The sequence below is a fragment of the Euphorbia lathyris genome, chromosome 7 (assembly GCF_963576675.1).
Source record: "Euphorbia lathyris chromosome 7, ddEupLath1.1, whole genome shotgun sequence".
Taxonomy (NCBI): Eukaryota; Viridiplantae; Streptophyta; class Magnoliopsida; order Malpighiales; family Euphorbiaceae; genus Euphorbia; species Euphorbia lathyris.
The window spans coordinates 5669667-5693784 of record NC_088916.1 but is presented as its reverse complement, the minus strand read 5'-3'; the positions used below and the strand labels follow the sequence as shown (position 1 = coordinate 5693784).

Sequence of the window (24118 nt, the reverse complement as noted above, 5' to 3'; positions counted from 1 at the left end):
AAGTTACAAGTTTTAGGGGGCTGGGTGCCTATTAAACCTTAAATATTTGAATAAAAAATTTTAAAATTTTACATAGTAATAATTAAAATTTTAAAAGAAATAAAAAAATTACATTTGAGGGCAATGTTATCTTTTGGATAAAAAGAATTATCTATTCCATTCTATCTTATTATACGAACCAAATATAGAAATAGTCATTCCTAAGGAATATCTATTCCATTCTTTGTTATTCCATTCCTTTGGAATAGTCATTCTATTTTATTCTATTACATTCCATTCCGCGAACCAAACAGCATGTGTGGCAAAATCGATTGGATTTTAGGTAAATTAAAGGAAAAGTTTTAAAAAAAAATTATATGTGATTAATCAAATTTGCAAACAGAAGTCTGTGATTTAAAAATTTGCAAATAGAGTTCCGTGGTATGTTTTATTTATAAAACAAAATATTTCAAACTACACTATTAAGTTCTAATTACAACTGATGACATTTTTGGTCCTTTATAGGTTGGGTTTAGACATATATAGTTTATGTTTGGTCCGTTCCAGACTCATTCAAGTCCGAACATCAAATCCCTCAAAATTCCGAACCCGGCCCAACCTGGCCCCCTTTATATTATATATTTATTATTTTGTTGAAAAATTATATTAGTTTAATTTTTAGTATATTAATTTTTTTTTAATTCAATGTATATAATACATATTTATATTCTTTTGAATTAGAAATAGAATTTATATGTACTGTTAATATTTTTTTAAATATAAGGTTATCAGTTAATGAAATGTGAACAAGTATATTGTTATTATATATTAAATTATCATTAATAAGTGTATCTCTTATAAATTTGATCCATATTTAATTAACCTGCTTTTACTCCTTATTTAATTAATTGATTATTATTTCCAAAACTAATTATAATTTAATTTTTTTATTTTTTTAATATAAAATATATTAATTGGTGGGCTGGGATGGGCTGGGCTGGGTTTGAGAATTAATTCCATTAATTTGGCCCAGTCCGACCCAAGCCCAATGCGAATATACTATCGGCTGGGTGACAAACTAATTACATGTCAAGCCCGGTTAGATGTGGTCCGGTCTGGTCCGGTCCAATCCATGAATATGTTTAAAAATAGGAAGAAATGAGAAATTAACCCCTTGTAGAGAGAGTCAAAAGTAAAAAATATGAATCAACGATAATAATAATTATGAATATAATTTTATGTAAAGTTCAATGATTTTTATTTTATATTTTAAAGTTTAATAATGATACATAAAATTGTACAAAATTTAGTGGTCATAGGTTTAGGGGGTGTTTGGTTGCTCTTTTCAGGCTCCTTTTGCCTTTTCATTTCAAAAGGGAGAGTTTTAGGTGTTTGGTTAGTGACCTCCTGTTTGCCTTTTACAATTGAAAAGTAGCATTAGATGTTTGGTTAGTGATCTCCTGTTTGCCTTTTACACCCGAAAAACAGCTTTTTACAAAAGCAAACAGCAAACAGCAAACTGTAGGTAAAACAGCAAACAACAAACAGTAAATAGCAAACAGCAACAGCAAACAGTAGGTAAAACAAACGGGCCCGTAATATACCCTAAGTTCATGGGATAAATCATTTTATAACATTTTAAATTTAGAAAATCAATCTCAAAAGTAAATCTTTACTCTTTGTAACTTACACGTATGGTGTTCTTTTTAGCAAATTTAATAGTACTACTATTGTGTAAAAATCAATAACTTAATATACTACTAGTATTTTATAGGAATAAAGTACCCTAAATTTCCTCAATTTTTGGCTATTATTAAACTTATATTTAAGTCCCATTGAAAATGATGTGAGCTCTAAATAAAATAGGTCTTCCATAATGTATAAAATATTAAGTTTGTTTTGGATCCTATGCAAGGATCCACTGAATTTTAGAGAACCAACTTTTGACTCAATTGAAAATTTCAATAAATTCTGGTATAGAAAAAAAAAAAACTACTCTCAACGAGTGTTAAAAATAGTAGTGGTTTGACCGTCTAGGCGCTCGAAATTTAGAATTCGTTCGATTTTCTCCGATTAGTCTTTCTTGACATATTTTGGCCCATAGATAATTTTTAACTGTTTGGGTTCTGCCTAGGCCGTGTAAACAACGATGAACAAAAGGAAAAATAAACTATAAAAACTTAGAGTCCGTTTGGTTTACCTAATGTTTGCTGTTTGTTATTATGGTTTATAAAAAGTATGGATTTCCTGCTTTTATAAAAAAACTACTTTTCAGTTTTAAAAAGCAAATAGGAGGTATGTAACCAAACATTTAAAATTCTAACTTTTAAAATGAAAAGACAAAGAGAAGAAAAAGAGTAACCAAAATACCCCTTAAATTTCTAAGTAGGATAATATACGATATCAATAACAAATACAGATGAGTAAATATTTAATGAAATTCTTCATTTTTTAGAATGTATTCATTAACCTTCGTAGGAATAAAAAATACAAATTATCGAATACATGACGGATTACAGATATCCAAAGGGTATTCTCATTCATGTTATAGATATTATTATTTTTAAATCTTATTCCCGTCCCAAAATCGTATATGTGAGATTATGATAGTCTCTTTAGGGCATGATAGTACTGGGTATCCGTAAAACTCATACTCGTTATTATTTCTATTTAGATGTTGTTTGATAAAACTAAAAAATAAGTGCGGAAAATAAGTATTCGATCTTTTTTTTTGAAGGAGTATTCGATCTTAAATGTTGAATATTATAAATAGTGAAAATATTAAATGATCTTACCGTTTGATAAGTGCTAAAAAATAGTATAGAATTTAAGAATTTAAAAATATCATTTGATAATATTCAAATTTAAAATTTGAAATAAACATTTTAACTTACCTGAATTTTTTTACTTAACTGGATGATATTATCAAACAAATTAAAAACCAATAAACCATACTTAATTTATTAATTTTAAGTGCTTAATTTCATTATTTCATATATCCTTAGGGTTGTCTTAAATATTTTTAGAGCCCTGTGCTAAATGAAAAATTGGACCATATTCATTAAAAAAAATTAATACTTTTAGGGAGCGTTTGGTTCGTATAGGGGTAATGGAATGGAATCAAGAAAGGGAAACAATGAGAAAGGAATAGAATGACCCTGAATTCCCTCTCTATTTGTTTCAATTCCACAAAGGGAATGATATACCCATAATTCCCTTTGTGGTTGTTTGGTTCAAATGAGAAACTAGACTTGTATTTTTAACAATAGTTTCTATACAATAATGTCTATATTAATCAATTAATCACATGTAAATATAAGAATGAAAATCAATTTATTCAACTATTAAAATCAAAAGACGATGAAACAGAAGAAACAGAAATAAAATAAATCAAAGATAATGTATAAATATTTTATTTTAAAAAAAAATAATTATTTTAAAATAATTAAAAATAAATACCAAAACCGAATAATGTGATAAAAGAAAAATATTTGTCAAAATTATTTTTGAGGATAAAAAATAAAACAAATAAGTATAAGGATATGCATAATATTTAATTTTTTAACATTAAAACCATCCAATTTTGTATTCAATTTCTCTTGTAGTCCTTTTACTGAGATTCCGACAATAACAATCATATAAAAAGACATATAGACAACACGTAAATTAGAATTTTATACATAAATTAAAAAAAATTACATGTCACAAAACCTCAATTAACAGAACCTAGCGATGCTATTATTATTATTTCATCATGTGCAAAAATCTAACTTACATGTTGTCCACGTATCACCAATCCGTTACTTTAAAATCTAGGGAAACACGTATGGGTTCAGGGAAAGAGTCTCTGAATATTGGGTAATTGTCGTTAAACCGAGTAGAATGCTACAAATACAAGATACTATCATTACCATCTGAACAATTAGACATCCAACTAAAGATAGAGAGTCCATATATCCCTGTGGTTATAGTGGAGAAGAACCATTGGACCAGATTTGTCATAAAATGGAGCATAAAACCGATTGAAATGTAAGTCGATCTATTGAAAGAATCTCTTTTTTTAATCACATGTTGGAAACAACTCTTATTCAGATTATGACTCATATCACTTTTACAAATAAACTATTATATTTATAAATCAACGAGACTCCCTTGAATCAACAAAGAAAGGGGTTTTCCATTGAGTTATTATGCTTTCACATTTATAACCCTCTATAGCGGGATCCACTTTTGGGGGAATATGAATCGAAGAAATAACAATAATATTTCTAATGGAACATCTTTCATAATCCAGACATGTCTATTTCACTGAGTCTCTCTCTGAAACAGTACCCAGATTGTTACACTTTTTTGTGTAGGTTGAAACTTACCTGACAAGGAATTTTACTACCTTAGGACCGTTATAGTTACAGTCGTCCCTAGGGACCAACATGAGGTAGTACATGAATATTTACCTATTGTCCATCAACTACGCCTTTCGACCTAATCTTAAGCCCTGACTCACCCTGCGTGGACAAATCTTATGAAGGAACCCTTAGATTTTCGGGGCATTAGATTCTTACCAATGTTTGGTTTTCCAATGAGATTTTAACATAGTCCTAGAATAATTCATGATTTACTTTAAAAAAAAATTTATAGTTTGATGACTGTTATTTTTAGAATCCGAACAAAATGACTTCTCCAAAGAAATCAAATACGAAGTTAATCTCAGGTTAGGTTTTTTTTGTTTTTTTTGTTTTTGTCTTTTCTTTCCTTTCCTTAAAAAAAAAAATACTAAGTTAATGATTTTAATGTTAAAAAATTAAATATTATGATATTAATGTTACATTCTAAATGCTTGAAGGCCTTCTTATTTTTGTCATTTATTTTTCCTAGTCAAAGAATGGTTTAGGGGTGGGGTAGGAAATAATAAGGGGGGAGATTGAGTTCATTCATGTTAGTGAGTAATAGTATTGACTTTCCATGTTTGTTTTCATATTTTATGACCAACTTTGGCCATGTGATCTCTTACCTCTCTCTTAGGTTATTACTTTCTCCTACATTTTTCCATAATAATAACATTTTTTTTAATTAATACTATATAATAAGGATGGATGTCTAGCAACTATTTCCCACTAATATGAACACCTACCACTAATAATAAATGTCACAAGCACAGACCAACTATTTTTATTATTTAAAAACATTATAAATATTTTTTTTTTGTAAAACTTGGCAGGGAGGTTCCAAATTCCAAATTCCATATTCCATTCTAAAACTTAAAAACACCTCAAAAGCTTGGATATATTTATATAACGAATAAAATTATAAAATTATAAATTTAGCGGTATAATTATTGAAAAGCTGAATAAGCTTCTACATAAATTAAAACTAATATCTATGTTTAATTTCAAGCTCAATTAATGAAAAATGAGTTTTTTTTTCATTAATATAAAATATGTGGTTTTCAACATGATTAAATGAGTGAATTGCTATTTACCACCTCCAAATTATTAATACCGTCCCCTATGATTTCTCTTCCAATCAAAACTGAAATTCTGAAAATAGTTGATGAGTTACAACCTGAGAACTCCAGAAATTGATGATTACAAGTCGAAGAAATTGGACGAGATACATTTTTCGTGAAAAATATACGTTATTTCTCCTAGACGGTCATGAAAACCGCCTAGCCCATTTACAGTGACCGTCTCGCCATTTACAGTTTTTGAAAAAAAAATGAAAAGGAAAAAATTGTCCAATAAAAGGCAGTTGGCGCTAGAAATTGATGAATAGTCAGAACATGAAATTGCACACAAAAACTCATTTTTTCCCGATGATAGTGTAAATTGCAATGTCTAATAAGCATTAGACTTAAAATTACTTAAAAGGCTAAATTTGTTCTTTTTTTAATAATGAAATATCTCGAAATTCCCCCTCAAAAAAATAATTTTTTTTGCTTTTCAAAGGCATGTTTTTATGTTTCCTTGAGCATTGCACGAATCTTTTGAATCCGGTACCAACGGGCATCATACCGCCTAGAACAACGTTTTCTTTTAGGCCTAAATTACTTAAAAGGCTAAATTTGTTCTTTTTTTAATAACTATAGGACTAAATAGCTCTTCAAGGCATCAACAGTAAATCCTTTCTTCCTTTCTTATAGGAAAACGAAAACTTGCACCAACCAGACATTTCTCCATTAGTTGTTATGCTAAACTTATCTTCTTTCTTTTTAGTAAAAAGATAGAAGCGGGAGAAAAAGTTACCGAGTCCGATATCATTATTAAGGATTAAAAAGAAAGTAAACCAAAGAATTTAGGACAAATAATTTATTAGTTCCTTACTTTCTACCTAACACACTGTTTAGTCCTTCTATTTTGAAAAACGCGTTATAAGATTCCTAATTTTTGCCAATATTAACCTTTTGGTCATTTTGTCTAGTTTTTTTAGACTTGTAATCATTATATTTTAGCATAAACAGATATATATATATATATATATATATATATATATATATATATATATATATATAAAATAACGTAGTAACATAGTCAACTTGTATTGTACTATGGTTGTCCTAAAAACTAAAATATGTTGGGTTAAAAATCTAAAAAAATTGATAAAAAGACCACAAGGTTAATATTGGCAAAAGATATAGACCTTAAAATGTGTTTCAAAATAGAAGGACTAAACAGTGTGTTAAGTAAAAACTAGAGGACTAATACATTATTTACCCAAGAATTTAAATACAACCCAAAATTCGACAATTAGCAAAAACGGAATTGAGGTCTAGAAAAACAATCTTTGAAAATATATGCTAAACTTATCAAATTATTGTTTATTCATGTTATTTGAGTAACAAAACAATTATTATTTTGTATATAACACTCATTTGGCTCCCTAAGCTAAGGCTTTAAAATCAATTAGAACCATAAACTATCAAAATCATCAATTAGACCCCTGAACTAACTAAAAATCTTGAGTCCACATTCTAAACAAAAATCTTCAATTGAGACCTCATTGAAAATCATTCGGTTGAACAGTTTAGACTTTCTTCCCCAAACCCATTTTAAACCAACACGGAGATTATTACAATCTATATCAAATAGTTACAGTTTCCGATTTTAGAATAAGATAGGGACTCTGATGATTTTTACTTAGTTCACCTGATTGATGATTTTTATAGTTAAGATCCTAATTGATTAGCTTAGAGACCCAAATGGATATAAAATACCTATTATTTTTAATACATTTGATGTTTCAGAAAGCTTAGATGCTTTTAGATTATGGTAGTATCACACGAGACTATTTATATGTCTAAGTTTAAAACAAATTTGGAGTACATGCAGCACATTTATCATATAAACCCAGGCTTATTACACAAAGGCCATAAACTTGACCAATAAAACCGTTCCAACTGACTTTCTAAACTTTAAGAATATCTCATTAATCTCTAAACTTACTTAAAACTACATTATTAACCTCTAAGTACTACGTGGCAGAATAAGAGAAAGCGTATATTAGTTTATGCAAGTTCAAAGGCCAATAGATCACTTTAAGAAAGTTCAAAAGGTCAAATAGATCACTTTAAGCAATTTCAACGGGACTAATAAAGCATCCTTAAAAAGCCAATCGATTTTTTTACGCCAAGTACATGGCCTCTAATATGTGAAGCCCATAGTCCCAGACCTATTTTTCCAGGTCCATATACACAAAAAAAAAAAAAAAAAAATCAAAAAAAGGTCTAGGGGGAGGCGGTTTTGATTACATGGACCTTAATGATCATGCAATATTTGATCATTCACCATTACATCTAGGCTTATTAGAATCCTAAGGTGGAGATTTAAAGCATCCTACGGCTTAGAGATTTAATAAGCCTAGATCAAACGGTGAATGACCAAATTCACTTGGTCATTAAGGTCTATGTGAACATTCCTCAGTTTTAGGGGGACGAGGGGCAACTCCAGTCCAAGGCCAGTAAAAGCCTCAAGGCCACAGAGGGACTTACGAGAGGATTTACATATCGTTCCACCTACGGAGACTCCAACAAATGGCAACAGAAATCGAACCAGGTGGAATGCCACAAGAATCACTTCCTTACCGTTGAACCCACCCTCATAGACAAAAACACGTATAACTTCGGAGTTTTAATGAGATCCGGTCCGTATACAAATTGACTCAATATTATCAAATAACCATCTACTCAGATGAATTTAGTTGAAAGGTTAAAGACTAATTTGAAACAGTATTATAAGTTTGAAACAGGCAAGTATGAACTTATAGATTGATGAAGTAATTGGAGATACAGTATGCTAATTTCATTTGAAGTATTGCAAATTGTTGATGAATTGGGAACTAGTAATAAACTAAAAAAAGAAAAAGAAATTCTCACATTTTGCATTTGTAGAGAACTTTCTTAAGCATTTTCAGTCCATGAGTTTGTATCTTTTCTCTTGAACACCTGTAACTCCCATTTGTATCTCTATTATTGTATGAAGAGGCATCTGAAATAACATAACCTTTTATCAGAAAAAAAAGAAAACTACAAAATAGACAAACTTGCCTATATTTCACTAGGATAAAATGAGTCGGGAGGCTCATGAACGGCTCTCAGCATTCGGCTCCATAAAAGCTCGACCGTATTCAGTTCGATTAATAAACGAACCGAGCTTGAGCACGATTTTGAGAATCGATTCATAAACAAGCCGATCTTGAGCATGACACAACTCGACTCGAAAGCTCATGAATAGACTCGGTTATATGTTCATGAACAAACTCGCCGATCTTGAGCACGACGCAACTCAACTCGATAGCTCGCGAACAGGCTCGGTTATATGTTCGTGGACAAGCTCAATTATAATGTTCATGAACAAGCTCGGTTCCATTATTTTTTAATAATAGTATTTCTACAAAAAGGGAAATGTAAAACTGCCTAGTTTTATTTTTTTTTTTTGTGAAACTTTAGTTTTTTAGACTAGGTTTCAAAACTATGTAGTATAAGAACATAATTAAAGAGTTGTTAGTGAGCAAAGTTCATAAAAAGAACGAATTTGCTCGTGAACAAATAAACGAGTTGCTCGCAAGCAGCTCACGGTTAGATAATTTTCTTAATAAACTGAGCTCGAACTCGTCTATTTTCTGCCAATCAGAGTATGAGCAGGTTAAAGCTTAGCTCGGCTCGATTACAGCCTTAATTTTACACAATTTATCATTTCAGCACTTACTTCAATTTTGGCACATTTGACCCATGTACTTTCATTTTTTCCAAAATTTGATTATTGACAGGCGGTTCTGTTAGCAGTACATTACAGGCACGGCTAAAAGGAACATGGTTAAACTATGTCCTCCATTTGTGTAACGGTGCATGTAATACACTGCTAAGAAATCGTCTACTAGAGTCAAATTGTGAGAAAAATTAAAATACAAAGGATCAAAGTCTCAAAATAACAAATATATAGGCCAAATTGAGACTTTTGCCAAAACTACGGGACATCACTCAATCAGATAACAGCATGAAGAGTAAATAGCCTTTTGTTTTAGTCAACAATATATGGAACACATTACTCTACTGGTAGGGCTGTAAATGAGCAGAGCGGCTCGATAAAAGCTCGACCACGTTCGACTCGATTTATAAAGGAGCCGAGATTGAGCATGATTTTGGGGCTCGATTGGTAAATGAGCCGAGCTTGAGCACAACAAAACTCAGCTCGAAAGGTTGCGAGCAGACTCGGTTATAGATTCGTGAATAAGCTTATGAACAAGCTCGATTGTAATATTCATGAACAGGCTTGTGCAAGCTCTGTTAGATTATTTTTTAATAATAGCATTTCTATTAAGGGAAAATGTAAAACTACATAGTTTTGTGTGAAACTTTAATTTATAGGTTTCAAAACTATGTAGCTTATGAACATAGTTAGTGAGTTGTTTGCAAGCAAAATTCATGAACAAAGTTAACGAAGTGAGCAAATAGACGAGTTGCTCACAAGCATAGATAATTTTCTTATTGAACCGAGCTCAAAAAGGAAGTTGAGCTCGAACCGAACTCGACCTCATCCATTTTCTTCCGAGCCGAGCATGAGCAGGCAAAAACTCACTTCATCTCGGCTCGATTACAACACTATCTACTCGATCTCATGTATTACCTCAATATGTGGAATTTCGTGAAGAGGCCTATCAGCAAAGTAAGCATACAATGCTCGTAATACTGCCTGCATAGTAGAAAACAAAATTAGAAAAGAAGAGGTGAGGAGGCGCACATATCCCTGACTTTTCAACCAAAATTAGATAGTAAAAAGACAAAATTTAACCCCTGTATTTGTCAAAATTTAACTTTGGCCCCCCACACTTCAATTTTTCATAAAATCTGACCATTCTGTTAACAATCATGTGATAATGAATGTAATATATTGCGAGAATTGTCTATCAGAAGCCAATTTTGTGTTCAGGGTCAGCATAACTGAAAACTAAAGGGCCAAAGATGTGCCAAAATTGGAGCACAGAGGCCAAAGTGATAAGTTATGCTAAATACAGAACTAAATTTTAACTTCTGCTGATAGTAAAGGAAGCATGATGTTTTAACCTGATGAGAAATAACTACAACAGGAGCTCGTTGTCTTTCAAGTTCAATAATTACAGGTTCTAGCCTGCAATAGTAAAGAAGACAGAATTTTAAAGCACGCTCGAAAATGCAACATTTCAAGTTTTGGCTTTAGTCGATAATTTTAACCTTTGGATGACATCCAAATAAGATTCTCCACGTGGATAGCGATACCTCAGCTTGTCCTTCTTCCGAGCCCTGATAAAAGGGAAATATCCAGGTACTAATCAATGTTGAAGCACAAAAGAAAAAACCTTTAAAGTAATGAGAACATCATATAATAGTTAATATTGGACGCAGAGTTCTTGACAATGGGTTGTAAGGAATTTTTGTGAGAAAATAATACATACTGGTATTCCTCGGGCATGTTCTTCTTTATTTCTTCATATGTCATACCATCACATACTCCAGCATTTATCTCATCAAGGGCACGCCATTGAATCTATTGAAAAACGTGACGGACTATTAAACTTTACATAATCAAGTCAGTGTGTATTCTAGGAAAATGATATTCTTTAAAACGAACCTTAGGAAATCCAACAATTGGACTTGCAGATATGATTGTTCTTTGCAGTGTGCTAGTCCAAATCTACATTACAGAAAGAAAAGTAAAAAATAGCTCATTAAAAGATTCACATTGTTCTTCTAGAAAAAAAAAATGTGCAAGGATCGAAATAAATCTCAAAATAAAATCTGTAAAATGATGGGTGCATATTTGATGGATACAGTTTCACTGAAGCAAAAAAGAGGGTAAATATACTTCTGAACTTTTAACGTAGGTTGTTTTCAGAGTTCAACCCTTGACTTCATTTTCCATACTTTTCCTACCATTTTCAACCCGAATTCACTTATAAAAGGAGGCATTCGAATTTGCATCAGAGGAGGCCATTAGAGAGCAATTAGTGGGTGATATTCTGCCATTTTATTGTCCTAAGAGAGTCTAAAGTCTAGAAATAAGGTCTGTCATGCTTAGGTTTTCTAGCTTAATTCAATCAATCTAGGGAGTGCGAATATAAGAGCATCCATTGCAATCCTATACACTTTGTGGAGTAGCCTCACAGGGCTTAATCCGGGTTACAAACCTGAACATTTCGTTATTTATTTTTATATAGGATTGTAGACAGAGGAAAACGTAATAAGTATCAAGGATGCTCACTGAGGCAGCCTTCTCAGACTTCAGCCGTTTTTCAACGAAGTTTGCCAGTTTCTGTGCATAGAGTTCTCCAGTACCACTGAAACCAAATACCACATTATACAGTTACTTTATATTAGTCTCAAAGAACATAAATCACTGAAAGATTAGGACATGTCCATGCATTAGTGGATAAGAAAAAAAAATAAAGAGAATATACACCCTATTGTACCCCAAAAAAAATATTTGCTCGAATGGTAAAAGCTATATATTGTGTCATCACAGTCCACCAAGTTCAAAAAAAATCAAGATCTGGTCAAGGGCAGGCACGGTGGTAGCTAGGGGGTGGCCAGGGTGCAGCACATCCCTCGCCGCCAGAATTTTCCTTTCGGTGATTTGGTGTGGGAGTGCTGCAATTTGTATTTTGTACCATTCGGAATGACATCCACCCCCAGAGGTCTGGTTCTGGTTCTGGTTCTGGTTCTGGTTCTGGATTCGCCACGATGAGCAGGCAAGCCCAAGGTCCAACTCTTCAATGTAGCTACTTTATGAACAACAGCTAGAATCAGGATGAATTGTATACGCCTCAGCCATTTTAGGACCCTGATCTTTGGAAGGACTAGTACTACAAAAAACTTTTTCAAATGACCTGCTTAACTACCATCAAATCTCTTCATTCTCATTCTTAGGAAACTATATGAATCTTCCAAAGAGAGTGCTTAAACAATTTCAAGAAAAACCCAATGCTAAGAAACTAACATGGATAATTACTATCTTATGTGTCAAACGAGTATCATTGATTTCTATGGTTTTCAATTTTCTTAAACAATATTGGCGCACATATTGTTGCAACGAAAAATTGTTATATTAGGTATCTAAACCAAATAATAGGCCAATCTTTTCATCTTACCAATGACGTTCTCCCTGAATAATGTTGAAATAACTCTGTTTTCAAAATCTTCAAATATACTTAACCAAAATAAAGATCTCGGTGTTGAATTCACACAAATAAATATAGTTGCAAGGAGGGTTTTTTTCCCTCCTTTTCATTAATGCTATTAGCTTCACACGTTTCACTGAGGCTGCAGAAGAACTCAGTTTCAGTGCACATGCATGTATTCGGATGCCCTCTCAAGAAGACTCAAAAAATGGGAAAATTTGGAAGGGAAAGGCTGGCAGACATAATATGGTAAAAAATTATGAAATGAACTTTCTAGTGGAACAGGTTGATACATCATAAGAGACAAAGATTGTCCCTAATGCCTGTTTACCAAATAATAGTTGCCACAGATAAAACTGTTCTTGAAAAAATTAAGCTACCAATGAAGTAATGGAAGCACATCACCAGTGCAACCAGATACTAATAAGTAATGCCTTCTACCATCTAAAGGAAACTGAAAATTAATGATCAACTCTATATATGCATTCATTCACAGTAATTATACCGTTTATAATAATTTGAATTCATGTCAAAACCAAAGACAATATTTGACAGCCAATACCTTAAAGTAGTATCACCACCAATTCTTCCTCTAACATTATCTCGACTTTCTCCATGCCTAGTAAGTAATATTGGTCGAGGTGTCAGATGTGTATTCACCTGCAACACGTTCATAGTGGTGCTTTGTCATATGCAAGTAGAAGGAGCACAACAGCAGGAAAAGCTTATGATGATGATAATTACTATACTTCATCATCACCTAGTTTCTTATCTATTGAAAAGAACAGAAGAACCTGTCAGCGATTAATATAAGATCTATGATTGGGCCAAAACTATCAGCTTGAGTTTTTAGTTCAAACGGCTCCATGATAGAACCGACTGGATCTCATAATACAATTTAGAGCAAAGCTGTCCCACAAAATAAGCAGAGGACTTTTCACACAATTGACATTGGTGGCAATGTCATCCTAGTTATGTAAAAAAAGAAAATCCTTACATGCTGAAAACATCGTGAAACCAAAAAAGCAAGCATGAAATAATCAAGCTTTGTTAACTCTCATCTTCAGGTTTAACAGATTCTTTAAGGCACCTATTAAATACAGAACAAAATATTTTTTAAAAGGTTTAAATGAATTTTCATACCCAAAAAAAAAAAAATCTCCATTCTTTGTACATCATTATTCATGAAATCCATAAATTTCTTTAAGAATTATTCTAGAATTGGATATACATGAAAATTAAACCTATGCTATACAATTTATTATTAACAACTAATACAAAAATTATTAATTCTGCAATTGAAAATGAAAGTTCACCTTGCAATCTCACAAATTAAAAGTCCAAAATGATTCAATTAAGGCCAATCTGATTGTTTTTTCTGTTACTGGACCACATCAATGGTCAATGTGGAGAAATACTTAACAGTAAGAAATTTTCAGACAACAAAATTTGAGAGGCTCAGCATAAGCCTAATCCACAAAATTAGTTTGACCTAAAAAAGGAAACAAAAAAATTCACTTTGTCTAACAACTAGAAACCACTATCCCAATTAACTTCATGGTGTCTGCCCTCACAAAATGGTGTTTTATGTCAGCATGCTCACTATAGACTTCTATGACAAGGAGCTCACAATAACCATATTGCACCTTACCCAAAACCTTTTCTGGATGCTACGGTAAAGCTCTTGAGAGTTTAGTGGCTGCATCGACACAAAGTAGAGAAGTACCCATTTGTAGCCTAGCAAATTTGGTTAAATTGAGAGTTTGACATTAAACGAGAGCCCATTAAGGTTTTTCTATTTTCAAAACATTTTGTTTTTCTATTACTTAATTTGCTAGTTATTTAGCAAAATATGGGCTGAACTCAACAGATCATTTATACTGTATAGAATCAGTTCTTGGCTAATGGTGATTTCAAATCTTATTATTATGGTACTGTTCTATTTTTTTAAATTAAATTAGTTTGTCTTTATATCTTTTAATCTACCATTACCATATGATGTTATGCATTCTTTTCTTTTTATGTTTTTTTTCCTTTTACATAATATATGAGCAAATTTCAAGTATAAGATATTATCAGACAAAAATTAATGCAAGTTGATCGAAGATAAGTGTTTGAGGTTATATTTAATTACTTTATATTTATAATACTTTCTTCATATTAAGTGTCCCGAATTTTGACAACACTAAAAATATAAACCAAAGTCATATGTCCATATAATTCTATTCTTTTCCATATTCAAGAGTCCTTTAACTACTAAAAATACTCATCACCATAATCAGAACCTCTCATGCTAATGGTATTGCAAAAGTTAGAAAATTTAGAAGGAAAAAATTTCCTGACAATCCAGATTCTTGGAAGGAGAACATACCAAGAAAAAAACAATTCGTCCAGGAAGGTAGCCACTAATGTTGTTTACCTGAAACATATAAAAAGTTTCTGAATGAGCATACAATCCAAAAGCCATGCTACAAATAAACAACCATACAGATGCTGAGATAAAAACAAGAAAGCTACATCTCATATCTAACAATTCGGCATGCTACTTTCAAGAGTGAAGACAATGCGGAAAAGATAAATTATATCAACCAACGCCAAGAATACACAAACATCATATAGATGTGAGCAGAGCACTATTTGGTCAACTTGCTAAAATTCCATTTTTGTCCTATGTTCCTATTTTCTATTCTAAGCAAACACATAAAGGACCTTTGGCTAGACGAAATGAAGCAATTGTAAACCAGCTACTTTAAAATTTGTATGAACCGGCAAGATAAACAAACAATAGAAGCGTTAGGACAACTTGCTAAATAGCTCTCTTTGGTGATGTTTTCATTTGAAAAGGAAAAGAAGAAGAAAAGAACAATGTTTGGCTGGATACTGAAAAAGAAACACTCTCATTTTTTGCTTTTCTCATGTGACATAAAACTTCAAATATTTACTAAGCATGATTTCTATTTATGCCTAGCTAGAAAAATAAAAATCTAGAAAGAAAGGAAGTGGGGAGTGAGGAGAATAAATTTTACAGAGGACAATGAGAAAATGAACAGGAAGATATGCAACTAAGGAACAAATAATTCTATGGTGAAAAAAAAAAAAAAAAAAAAAGATAAGACCTAAGAACTTGGACCACCAATACTACAAGTTAAACTTGGGAAAAAAGTGCCTCTCAGCCCCTAAGACACAACTCCACCATAAAGCAGAGAATAGTAGCACAGCAAATGATGAGAACTCATTACAAAAACTTTTCAGAAATGCAGATGCTACCATATCCAACAAGTAAAGACTTAATCTGTGGCTGAATACTTAAAGAAGCAAAAAATCTACTGTTTATATAAGTGGTAACTAAAAAGATGTGGAAAGAAGGCATACTTGAATTTGTCCACCATGTCCACTGACCATGTCAATCATTTTGATGTAGGAACCTTCTTCCACAGGCTCATAAACCTAGTAAGAAGAAAAATTTTAAACCTTCATTTTGAATCAAGCATCAGTAATGACTGATCTCGAAAGGAGCCAAGGGAAACTACTTTCTCATAATTGTCTAGTCGAGTTTTGAAGTCCTGATATCCAGCTTCAAAATCTGGCCTGCATAATCACAAGAAGTATTAAACACTGAAAATATTTGAGGTAAGTAAGAACCAGAGTAAGATGATCAACATACTCCTCTGCATAGTCAGGGCTCTGTTGAATTTTGAGGCGTATATTTCTTTCAATGATGCGTCGATCATTGCATAGTGTTTCCAAAAAGATAATCTGTGGTCAAAAGAATTATCAGAAGAGTTCGTAGCCATCATACAAAAGGTTGGGTTTCCAGAAGTTGGTTCCCCAGGCAAAGAATTCTCAAAATGGGTTCCTTGTTACATAAATTCCATAAAATTTATACTAAAAAAAAAAAAAAGGGCGGCCCGGTCGCACTACGCGTCCCCGCGGAGCGAGGGTCCGGGGAGGGGTCCCACCACAAGGGTGTACTGGGGGCAAGCCTTCCCCTGCCAATTTATTTGGCAAGAGGCATAAAATTTATACTAACAGTTAAAAAAATTAAAGTTGGTTCCCCAGACACAGAATTAGGAAACCTTAATTCCTTATCTTAACAACTGAAGCCAGAGAATTTTAGATGACACGTTATATAATTTAAGCAAGTCTTCCAATCTGTCAAGGGGGGTGAGGGTGTAAGGGGAGATATTTAGAAAGAAATGAAATGCACAGAGGAAGTTCCAAAAAATTACAACTCGTGGGAGAACGCTAGAAATAAAAAGCGCATGACAATATGATTTACATAAACATTCATGAAAATTAAGTTCATTTGTTCATGGTACCTTGCACCTTCCTTCAGCCATTTTCATCAGCATATTTCTTCTTTTTCTGGTACTGTTTGTTGCATCAAATATTCCCACCTGCAAGAAGTTAAGATGAAGAAAAACCAAGGATCAGGTAGATGCCACAAAACCAACAAAAGTTTGACATGAAAACAACATACCTGTCCACCTTCTTGCATCCAGGCAATCATATCATCCATTGCCAATGCTGCTACCTAGTAGTAGCATTTGACACATTAAAACTATGTAAAAAGGAAAAGGTTAATATGGTGTAGTCAAATCATCAAAGGAAATAGAAAATTTAAAAATAGTAGCAATCGACAATAGACCAGTCTGTGTCAATATATGAACTTTTTAATGAAGATTACAATTCGTGTACAATGTTTTTCTACACAGATACTACAATTGAGCATAGGCCAACATGCTAAACAACATAAAAGCCTGCTACTATAGTAAGATGCTTCAATTAACTAGAGTCAACATGACAGGAAATATTTTACAACAATATCCAAATAACATATTAATCCAAATAATATATTCAAAAGATTTGAATGCATCTAGGATTCCCAGGAGGAACTCGTACCAACTATTCAGATTAATTCATAAGTTCTGATCTTCAGAAGCTCTCACATGAATTTGAATCTCAATAAATCTTCTATCAATCGAGAAGGAAACAAGAAAATACTTAAAAAACTCTTCAATATGTTCATAGAAAAAAAAAAGTCCAGCATATCACAGCAATAAAGGAAAAACAAAGTGAATTTCAGTAGAGGACAAAGATATAACCATTGTCAGAATAACTTTACAGGTTGAGTTTACTGACCTCATTACGAGCCTCAATTCCTTCAGGATTGTCGTCTCGAAAAAAATCAGCAGACTGCATATTTCGATGTCAACAAGAAATATGAAAAGGCTATCAGAAAGCAGTTAGTTCCTCATTCCAAACCAGAGTGAACATAGACATCACAGACAAACGCGATAATATAATCCAACTGCATATTGCACCTGATTAGCTCCATGTTTAAGGCGCCGATACTGCCAATAAAGAAAGCAAAAATGTGTAAGTTTAATTAGTTTAAAAAGAAACCTCTGCATCATTAGTAAAATTCACAGTAAAAAAAAGTAATTGACCTTCCCAACATTGAAGTGTTTGGTATCATGACCTAACCAACGGAGGTATCTTGTAAGTTTAGCAGCAGTAAAAGTCTTGCCTCGAGCAGGTAAACCAACCTAATTATACAGACAATGCAAACACTGTTTGTTGTCAAAGGTAAATTGGATCAAATTTATGCATTGATCAACGGAAAATATAGGTGGTTTTTTAATTCCAACACACAACATTACAAGCTCAAAATTTAACAGACAGAAAAGGAAGAAAGAAACAAGACATAAATTGATAGCTCTGATTAATACTTATGCAGGACTATACCAAGACAATCGCCAAATGCCTGTCCTCCTTTGGCCCAAGCATCTGATCAGCTACTGCCGCAGCTGCAACAGCTCCAGCAGCTGCTGGCATTGAATTCTTCTGAATAAAAGAAAAGGTAGATTTTCAAAGTATGATGCAAAATCAATATGAAGAACAAAAGCTAATTCTTTATATAAAAAAAAGAGGCTGTACAATCTTCACTGCTTCAAGACAAATATTGGTACAAACCTTGGTTTCTGCATCCAGTTTGAGATCAAATGTCAAGGTACTTGAACTGGCCGATTTAACTAGCCTAGGAGATCCAACCCCCCTATCTACAAATAGCCCTTTGTGACCATCTTGCTTCGGCAAGGGTGAAAATGTTCCAACTGACTTTGATTCGACCATGCCAGAACCTGAATAGACCTTGGATGGATCTGGGATACTGATCTCAGTCTCCTATTTAAGAATACATGTTAGCAGCTCGAAAACAGTTGGAAAGCACATCATCTGCAAGACACAAAATGGAAAGTATATGTTCTAATCTAAGGTCTAGAATCAATAAAGTCACACTGCATAGATCCAATCCCATATGGTGTTTCATGTGGTAAAAATCGAAGGCATAACCCCATCAAACTATTATGTTGAATTGCAACTAAGCAATGAGGAAATTCACAGTTATTAGATAGTAACAACAGATCAAATAGGATATCAACATTCTGATTTCTGAATGTAGTTAACTTTGATATAGGTTGTCTTTTACAAGAAAAAGAAAAAAAAAAATTACCGTAGCAGGTCGATCAACAGAAAAACTACTATCCTTGTAGGAGTATGCAGAACTGCCTGACCCATCAGCAATAGAAATAGAAAACCTTGGGTTCTCAGCATTGTTAGCTGCATATACCGAGTTTGCAGAAGTTGATGGTGCTGGGACGACATAATGTTCAAGATCTAGCTCCAAAGTAGCTGAGGAGCTATTCTGCAATAAAAAATAAAGCCATGTGCTGAAGCAAGTGTATACTTATCATTGTAATTAGCTCACCGAATAATGGAAGCAAACTGGATTATCAGGAAGGGAAAAAAGGGGGACCAGAACGCAACTAGACAATTAAACAGTTCTTGCAATATTTAGCTATCCTGAATAATTCAATTACACAAGATCACACTCTAGCATCACAATAAAGGAAAAATTGGGTACCAAACAAGAAAAATAAACAAAGGACTGTAACCTAAGCGGTCATTGATAGATTTGAAACAAGCTCATTTATTAAGAACTCTTTTCTGAATATCCTAGTCATTTTCCTAAATAGTAGTTTTCGAAGTAAGAACTCTTTTCTATTGTAATGTCTATATGTCTCCTATAAGAGGCAGCAACTTTTCAATAAGAAATCAATGGTTAATCTTGAGAAAATTCAGAATTAGGGAGTTAGGGTGATCTCTTACAAATCACCAAATTGAGATTCAAGGATAGGCGATTCGAAGAACATGAAAAGCAAGGGAAATCAAGGATTTTCTTGTGAAAAGAGATGTGGCGTGATCCTATTCGTGGGCCCATAACAAGCCTCCAAGTGATCGGGAGTTCGAATCCTGACAAACCTATTATTTATTGATGGAATCTCAACACATAGTAGGATGAGTATGTGTTGTACACACTTCAAGCCCAAAGGGCATTCGCGTGCGGGTGTGTTTCAAAGATAATATAAAGCTATCCTTGGGCCTTAACTATCGATCAACTTAAGCCTTTAGTTCAATTGGTTCCTTGACAATGTGTATCAGGTTAGACTAAACTTGAAATCCAACTTGACCACAAACAAAACTCAGCCAAGCAAGCTGACTATGATCCATGGCTAGGAACAGCATAATTTAATATAAAAACAAGCTTTCATTACAGCATTTGCCTAAATCCTCAAGTTAATATGTGAGATAATTGCAAACGGCTTTATATCACACTTAACGAAACTACTGCAGGACATATAGCCAATTCCCCAAAACATATAGCATAATTATGGGACAGGAAATACGTTCATGTGACTCTCAGAGACAAATTCAAACCTTCAAAGCTTGCATTTATTAGACCAATTCTCATAAGAAATAGCTTAATAGAGCCACCATAAATTTAAAATCCAAATGAAGTAATTTAAATGATTATGAGGCTGCTCTTCCATACAGCACAAGAGAATACACACAAAGGATTAGAGAAAATTCAGTAACTGCCTCTTCTCAAATTGTCAATGAAAATAAACATATCATTCAAAGTAACCTCCTCAAAGTGAAAACCCAAAAGTTGTGCAACAAATGACATACACTAATACAAGGGATATGAAACACTTTGAAGGGTTTAACCATACCTCAGTTCCTGCCATTGGAGCAGAATTGATACTGACATCAGGAATCCCACGAACAGTTGAAGGCTGGAAATTTTCCTGATAAGCTCTCCAACTGGCTGCAAGATCAAAGGGTGAAAGTCTGTCTGCTTTGATAAACACTCTATATTCGAGGACATCATCACCATTCCTAAAGACAGCCAGTCTAGATTCCCCTTGCAATGTTCCCCCAGTAAGAAGCCGGTTTGGACCATCTTCGACCACACAAGGTACATGGGTGTATTTTGGCTTCAAGAGGAACTTGAAATCCAAAGTTTCTACATCCAACATTGAATAACAGTAAAAAGTAAGTAGAGAAGAAACCTAGGAAAATTAGCTATATTGGTAGCACATTGACCCAAAAGAAAACAGGTAAGGAACAGGCTATTTATATCATTTTTGCACTATTTCAGCGCTAAAACAGAATAGACAACTGAGCTTTAGTCAGAAAAGTAAAGAAAATTATTAACAGTTAACACCTACTAAAAACTGATCAGAAGTAGAACAGAATCTCCTAGTCTTCCATCAACAACAACAACAAAGCCTTAGTCCCCGTCGCCTAACATGAACCGTCATAAGAAACTATGAAATCAAGTCATGTCAGCGACATAAATTCTCTCCCTCCACTGCGTCCTATCCACTACCATATTTTCCTCAATCCCCAATAAACTCATATCAATCTCAATCACAATCTTTCAAGTTTGCTTACGCCTCCCCCTACCCCTCACCATTGCATCCCTTTCACACTCTTCAATCCTTCTAACCCGTGCATCAAGCGCTCTTCATCTGCCAAACCACCTTAGTCTGTTTCCCTCATTTTATTCTCAATAGATGTAACCCCTACTTTTGTCCTAAGTATTTCATTACTCCCCTTATCCTTTCTCATATGACCACACATCCATAGCAACATACACATATCAGCCACACTGACATCTTATGAATGATAGAGTTTCACTGCCAAACATTCGGAACCAGGTCTAACTGCCGTGCCTTAGAATCTCCTAGTCTTCAATGCTTATGAAAAATGTCAAAGCAATTTAAACTTCAAAGGAACCCGCGAATTGGTGGGAAAATCATTTCATTTTCACTTCAACGAAGGCCAAACAAGAAGTGCAAAAGAAACACAAAAAAGAGAAAATTCCCGTACCGTGATTAGGAGGAACAACAAAACTCAACTCCCACGTTGAAGATGATTCACGTTCCATACGAAGCTATAAAAACAACAATAACAAAAATGCTTCAGCAATTAGGAATCATAAAATTCAAAACAAAATTGAGAAAAGAAAGTGAAATTACAGCTTTAGAAGAATCCCAGGAGCCAATTAGGGGCATAGAGCCATAGACATAAGGCATAAGGTCACCTTTGTGCTTATAGTTCTCCATTTTAAGAGAAACATAGAGCTGACCTCCATCTTGGTCAAGACTGTGGTCGCCTCCCTGGGAATTTCCATCAGCATCTTTCGAAGAACCGGTGCCCATTTTGAAAACTCTAATTCAACAACATCAATTGCTGAAATTCATTGAAGCAGATAGATAAATGATGATAATATATGTGGAGTTGAGCAGTTAGAGATAGATAGATAGATAGATACAGAAAGAAGAGTATATCGTGCCTTAATGGGTCGGATTCGGATTAGATAACAGAGGATCGACGAGAATTGAAAGGAGAGAGAACAAATGGTGCAAAAAAATACACAATCTTGGGCCTCTTGTTTTTGTCGATAGCTAGTGTTTATACCATTGAAAATTAAGAAAATAGAAGAAGTATATTCCAGATATTTTTAGTTAGGGATGGTAACGGGTACAGGTACTTGGAACTATCCGATCCTAATGGAATTATTCGTACTCTGTATAAAAAGTATGAGATGGATATAAGACCAAAACCATTATCCGTTAGGGTAATGGGATGGGTATGAAAATACCCCTAGAGTACCTGGTACCCGTCATAACTCTTTTATATATTAAAAAATATTATTGTTTTTTAGATATAAAATGTGAGATTTTGGACTTCGTCCGTTTGTTCTTCAACCATTGAGTAATACCACTAAGCTACTTTATTCTTATTGATTAAGGTTCAATTTGTTCAATTTTTAGATCGATGGTTTATTAAATTTATACTTTGTTAAATTTGTAATGTTTTTTGTTTTATTTATTGATTCTTAATGGATAAGGGTATGCGTGGATACCCGTGAATTAAATGGGACGGGTATGGGATGCAAAAAGTATACTCGTTAGGGTAATGGGATGGGTACGAATGATTAAAAAATAAACGGGTAAGGATTTGGGATTGGCACTATCCGTGGGTACCCTACCCGTTGTTTTACAATTTTACTTCTAACGTCTAAAATGGTACAATTTTATTTCTAATATTTGCTGTGAAGAGCAATTTTACCCTTAACGTTACCAAATTGGATCAATTTGAGAAATAATTAATCAAAATGTCTTTCGATCATGAATCTTTATCATTTACACTTCACATGTGAGTTATTTTATCACCCATTACTAACGGATCATAAACATGTATAAGCTTATCTATAAAGGCTTGTTCCATTGCCTTCCATTCTGCTCAAGGCCACGCAGAGACTTAAATAATTTACATACCTCCATTGCCTTGACTTTTATATATGCAACTAGTGGAAGCATACATGACTCGTCATTAATTGTACCATGAGATATACATTGTTTATGTCACATTGTTGGATAAGTCACTTTTAAATGCTATAATACTGATAAACATTCTCAACGTAACCATTTTTTGTTACTCGAGAGCAACTATCATGATAGTCTATGCCAAATGTTTGGTCATAAGCCATTGCTACAAGAATGGCCTTGTATCGAGAAACATTCCCATCAAGGGCATTTTTTACTTTAGAACCCCATTTAGAAGGGTTTTTACCATTAGGTAAAGCTACAAAATCTCAAGTATGATGGAGTTTTAAAGCACTCAATTTTGAATCCATTAAGAATACTTTCCTACCTCCTTATAAGTTTTTTAATTCATGCACTTTGGTAACAGTTGTTAAACAAGTTGCATATAAGGGTGTGAAGGTAAAAACATCACCTGAATGTCAAGACAACATAGAACGTGTATGATGGACTTGGCTAATGATAAAGTTTGCTATCTAGGTTGGTTGTTTACTTATCTTAGTGGAATGTCTGATTGGATGAGGCATTGTTATTACCATTTGGGGTTTAGAGTATAGTTTTGTGCTATTTTATAGTCATTTTACATGTTTTCCCCTGGTTATAAGTGATTTCTGTCTTATTCTGGTCTTAATTAGAGTTTTGAGTTATTTCAGGTATTTCGAGCCTTAAACAAAGAGAATTGACAATTTTTGCAACAGTTGCTTGGTGAGTTAGATAAGGCTACTCGACAAGCAGATAATAGTTACTCGATGAGCAGT

At 33.3% G+C, this 24118-nt stretch overlaps 1 protein-coding gene across 2 annotated transcripts; it reads right to left on the bottom strand.

Annotated features, from left to right (window-relative positions):
- Window positions 1-8223: 8223 nt before the first annotated feature.
- On the bottom strand, window positions 8224-22446 carry LOC136235328 (6-phosphofructo-2-kinase/fructose-2,6-bisphosphatase). 2 transcript variants are annotated; one of them, XM_066024931.1, is made up of 24 exons: window positions 22328-22446; window positions 22011-22224; window positions 21862-21925; window positions 20700-20992; window positions 19139-19330; window positions 18601-18810; window positions 18373-18471; window positions 18075-18173; window positions 17949-17978; window positions 17767-17820; window positions 17105-17158; window positions 16944-17021; window positions 16289-16380; window positions 16155-16212; window positions 15997-16071; window positions 14996-15043; window positions 13187-13284; window positions 11709-11784; window positions 11079-11141; window positions 10903-10994; window positions 10682-10750; window positions 10535-10598; window positions 10098-10163; window positions 8224-8459 (listed from the first exon to the last, which is right to left on the bottom strand). In XM_066024931.1, exons 2-24 carry the CDS (start codon window positions 22191-22193, stop codon window positions 8382-8384), a joined length of 2235 nt encoding a protein of 744 aa, XP_065881003.1. In that variant the 5' UTR covers window positions 22194-22224; window positions 22328-22446; the 3' UTR covers window positions 8224-8381. The 2 variants fall into 2 exon arrangements, with proteins under 2 accessions (XP_065881003.1, XP_065881002.1); XM_066024930.1 differs by having other exon boundaries at window positions 22011-22403.
- Window positions 22447-24118: the final 1672 nt, after the last annotated feature.

What these genes read in the sequence shown, in the direction of transcription:
- LOC136235328 (XM_066024931.1), bottom strand. Translation starts at nt 22,193, where the DNA reads ATGGGCACCGGTTCTTCGAAAGATGCTGATGGAAATTCCCAGGGAGGC. An exon ending in GGCATTTGGCGATTGTCTTG is followed by an intron (nt 18,174 to 18,372) that starts GTATAGTCCTGC and finishes CTGTATAATTAG; the next exon opens with GTTGGTTTACCTGCTCGAGG. An exon ending in AACACTTCAATGTTGGGAAG is followed by an intron (nt 17,979 to 18,074) that starts GTCAATTACTTT and finishes CTTTATTGGCAG; the next exon opens with TATCGGCGCCTTAAACATGG.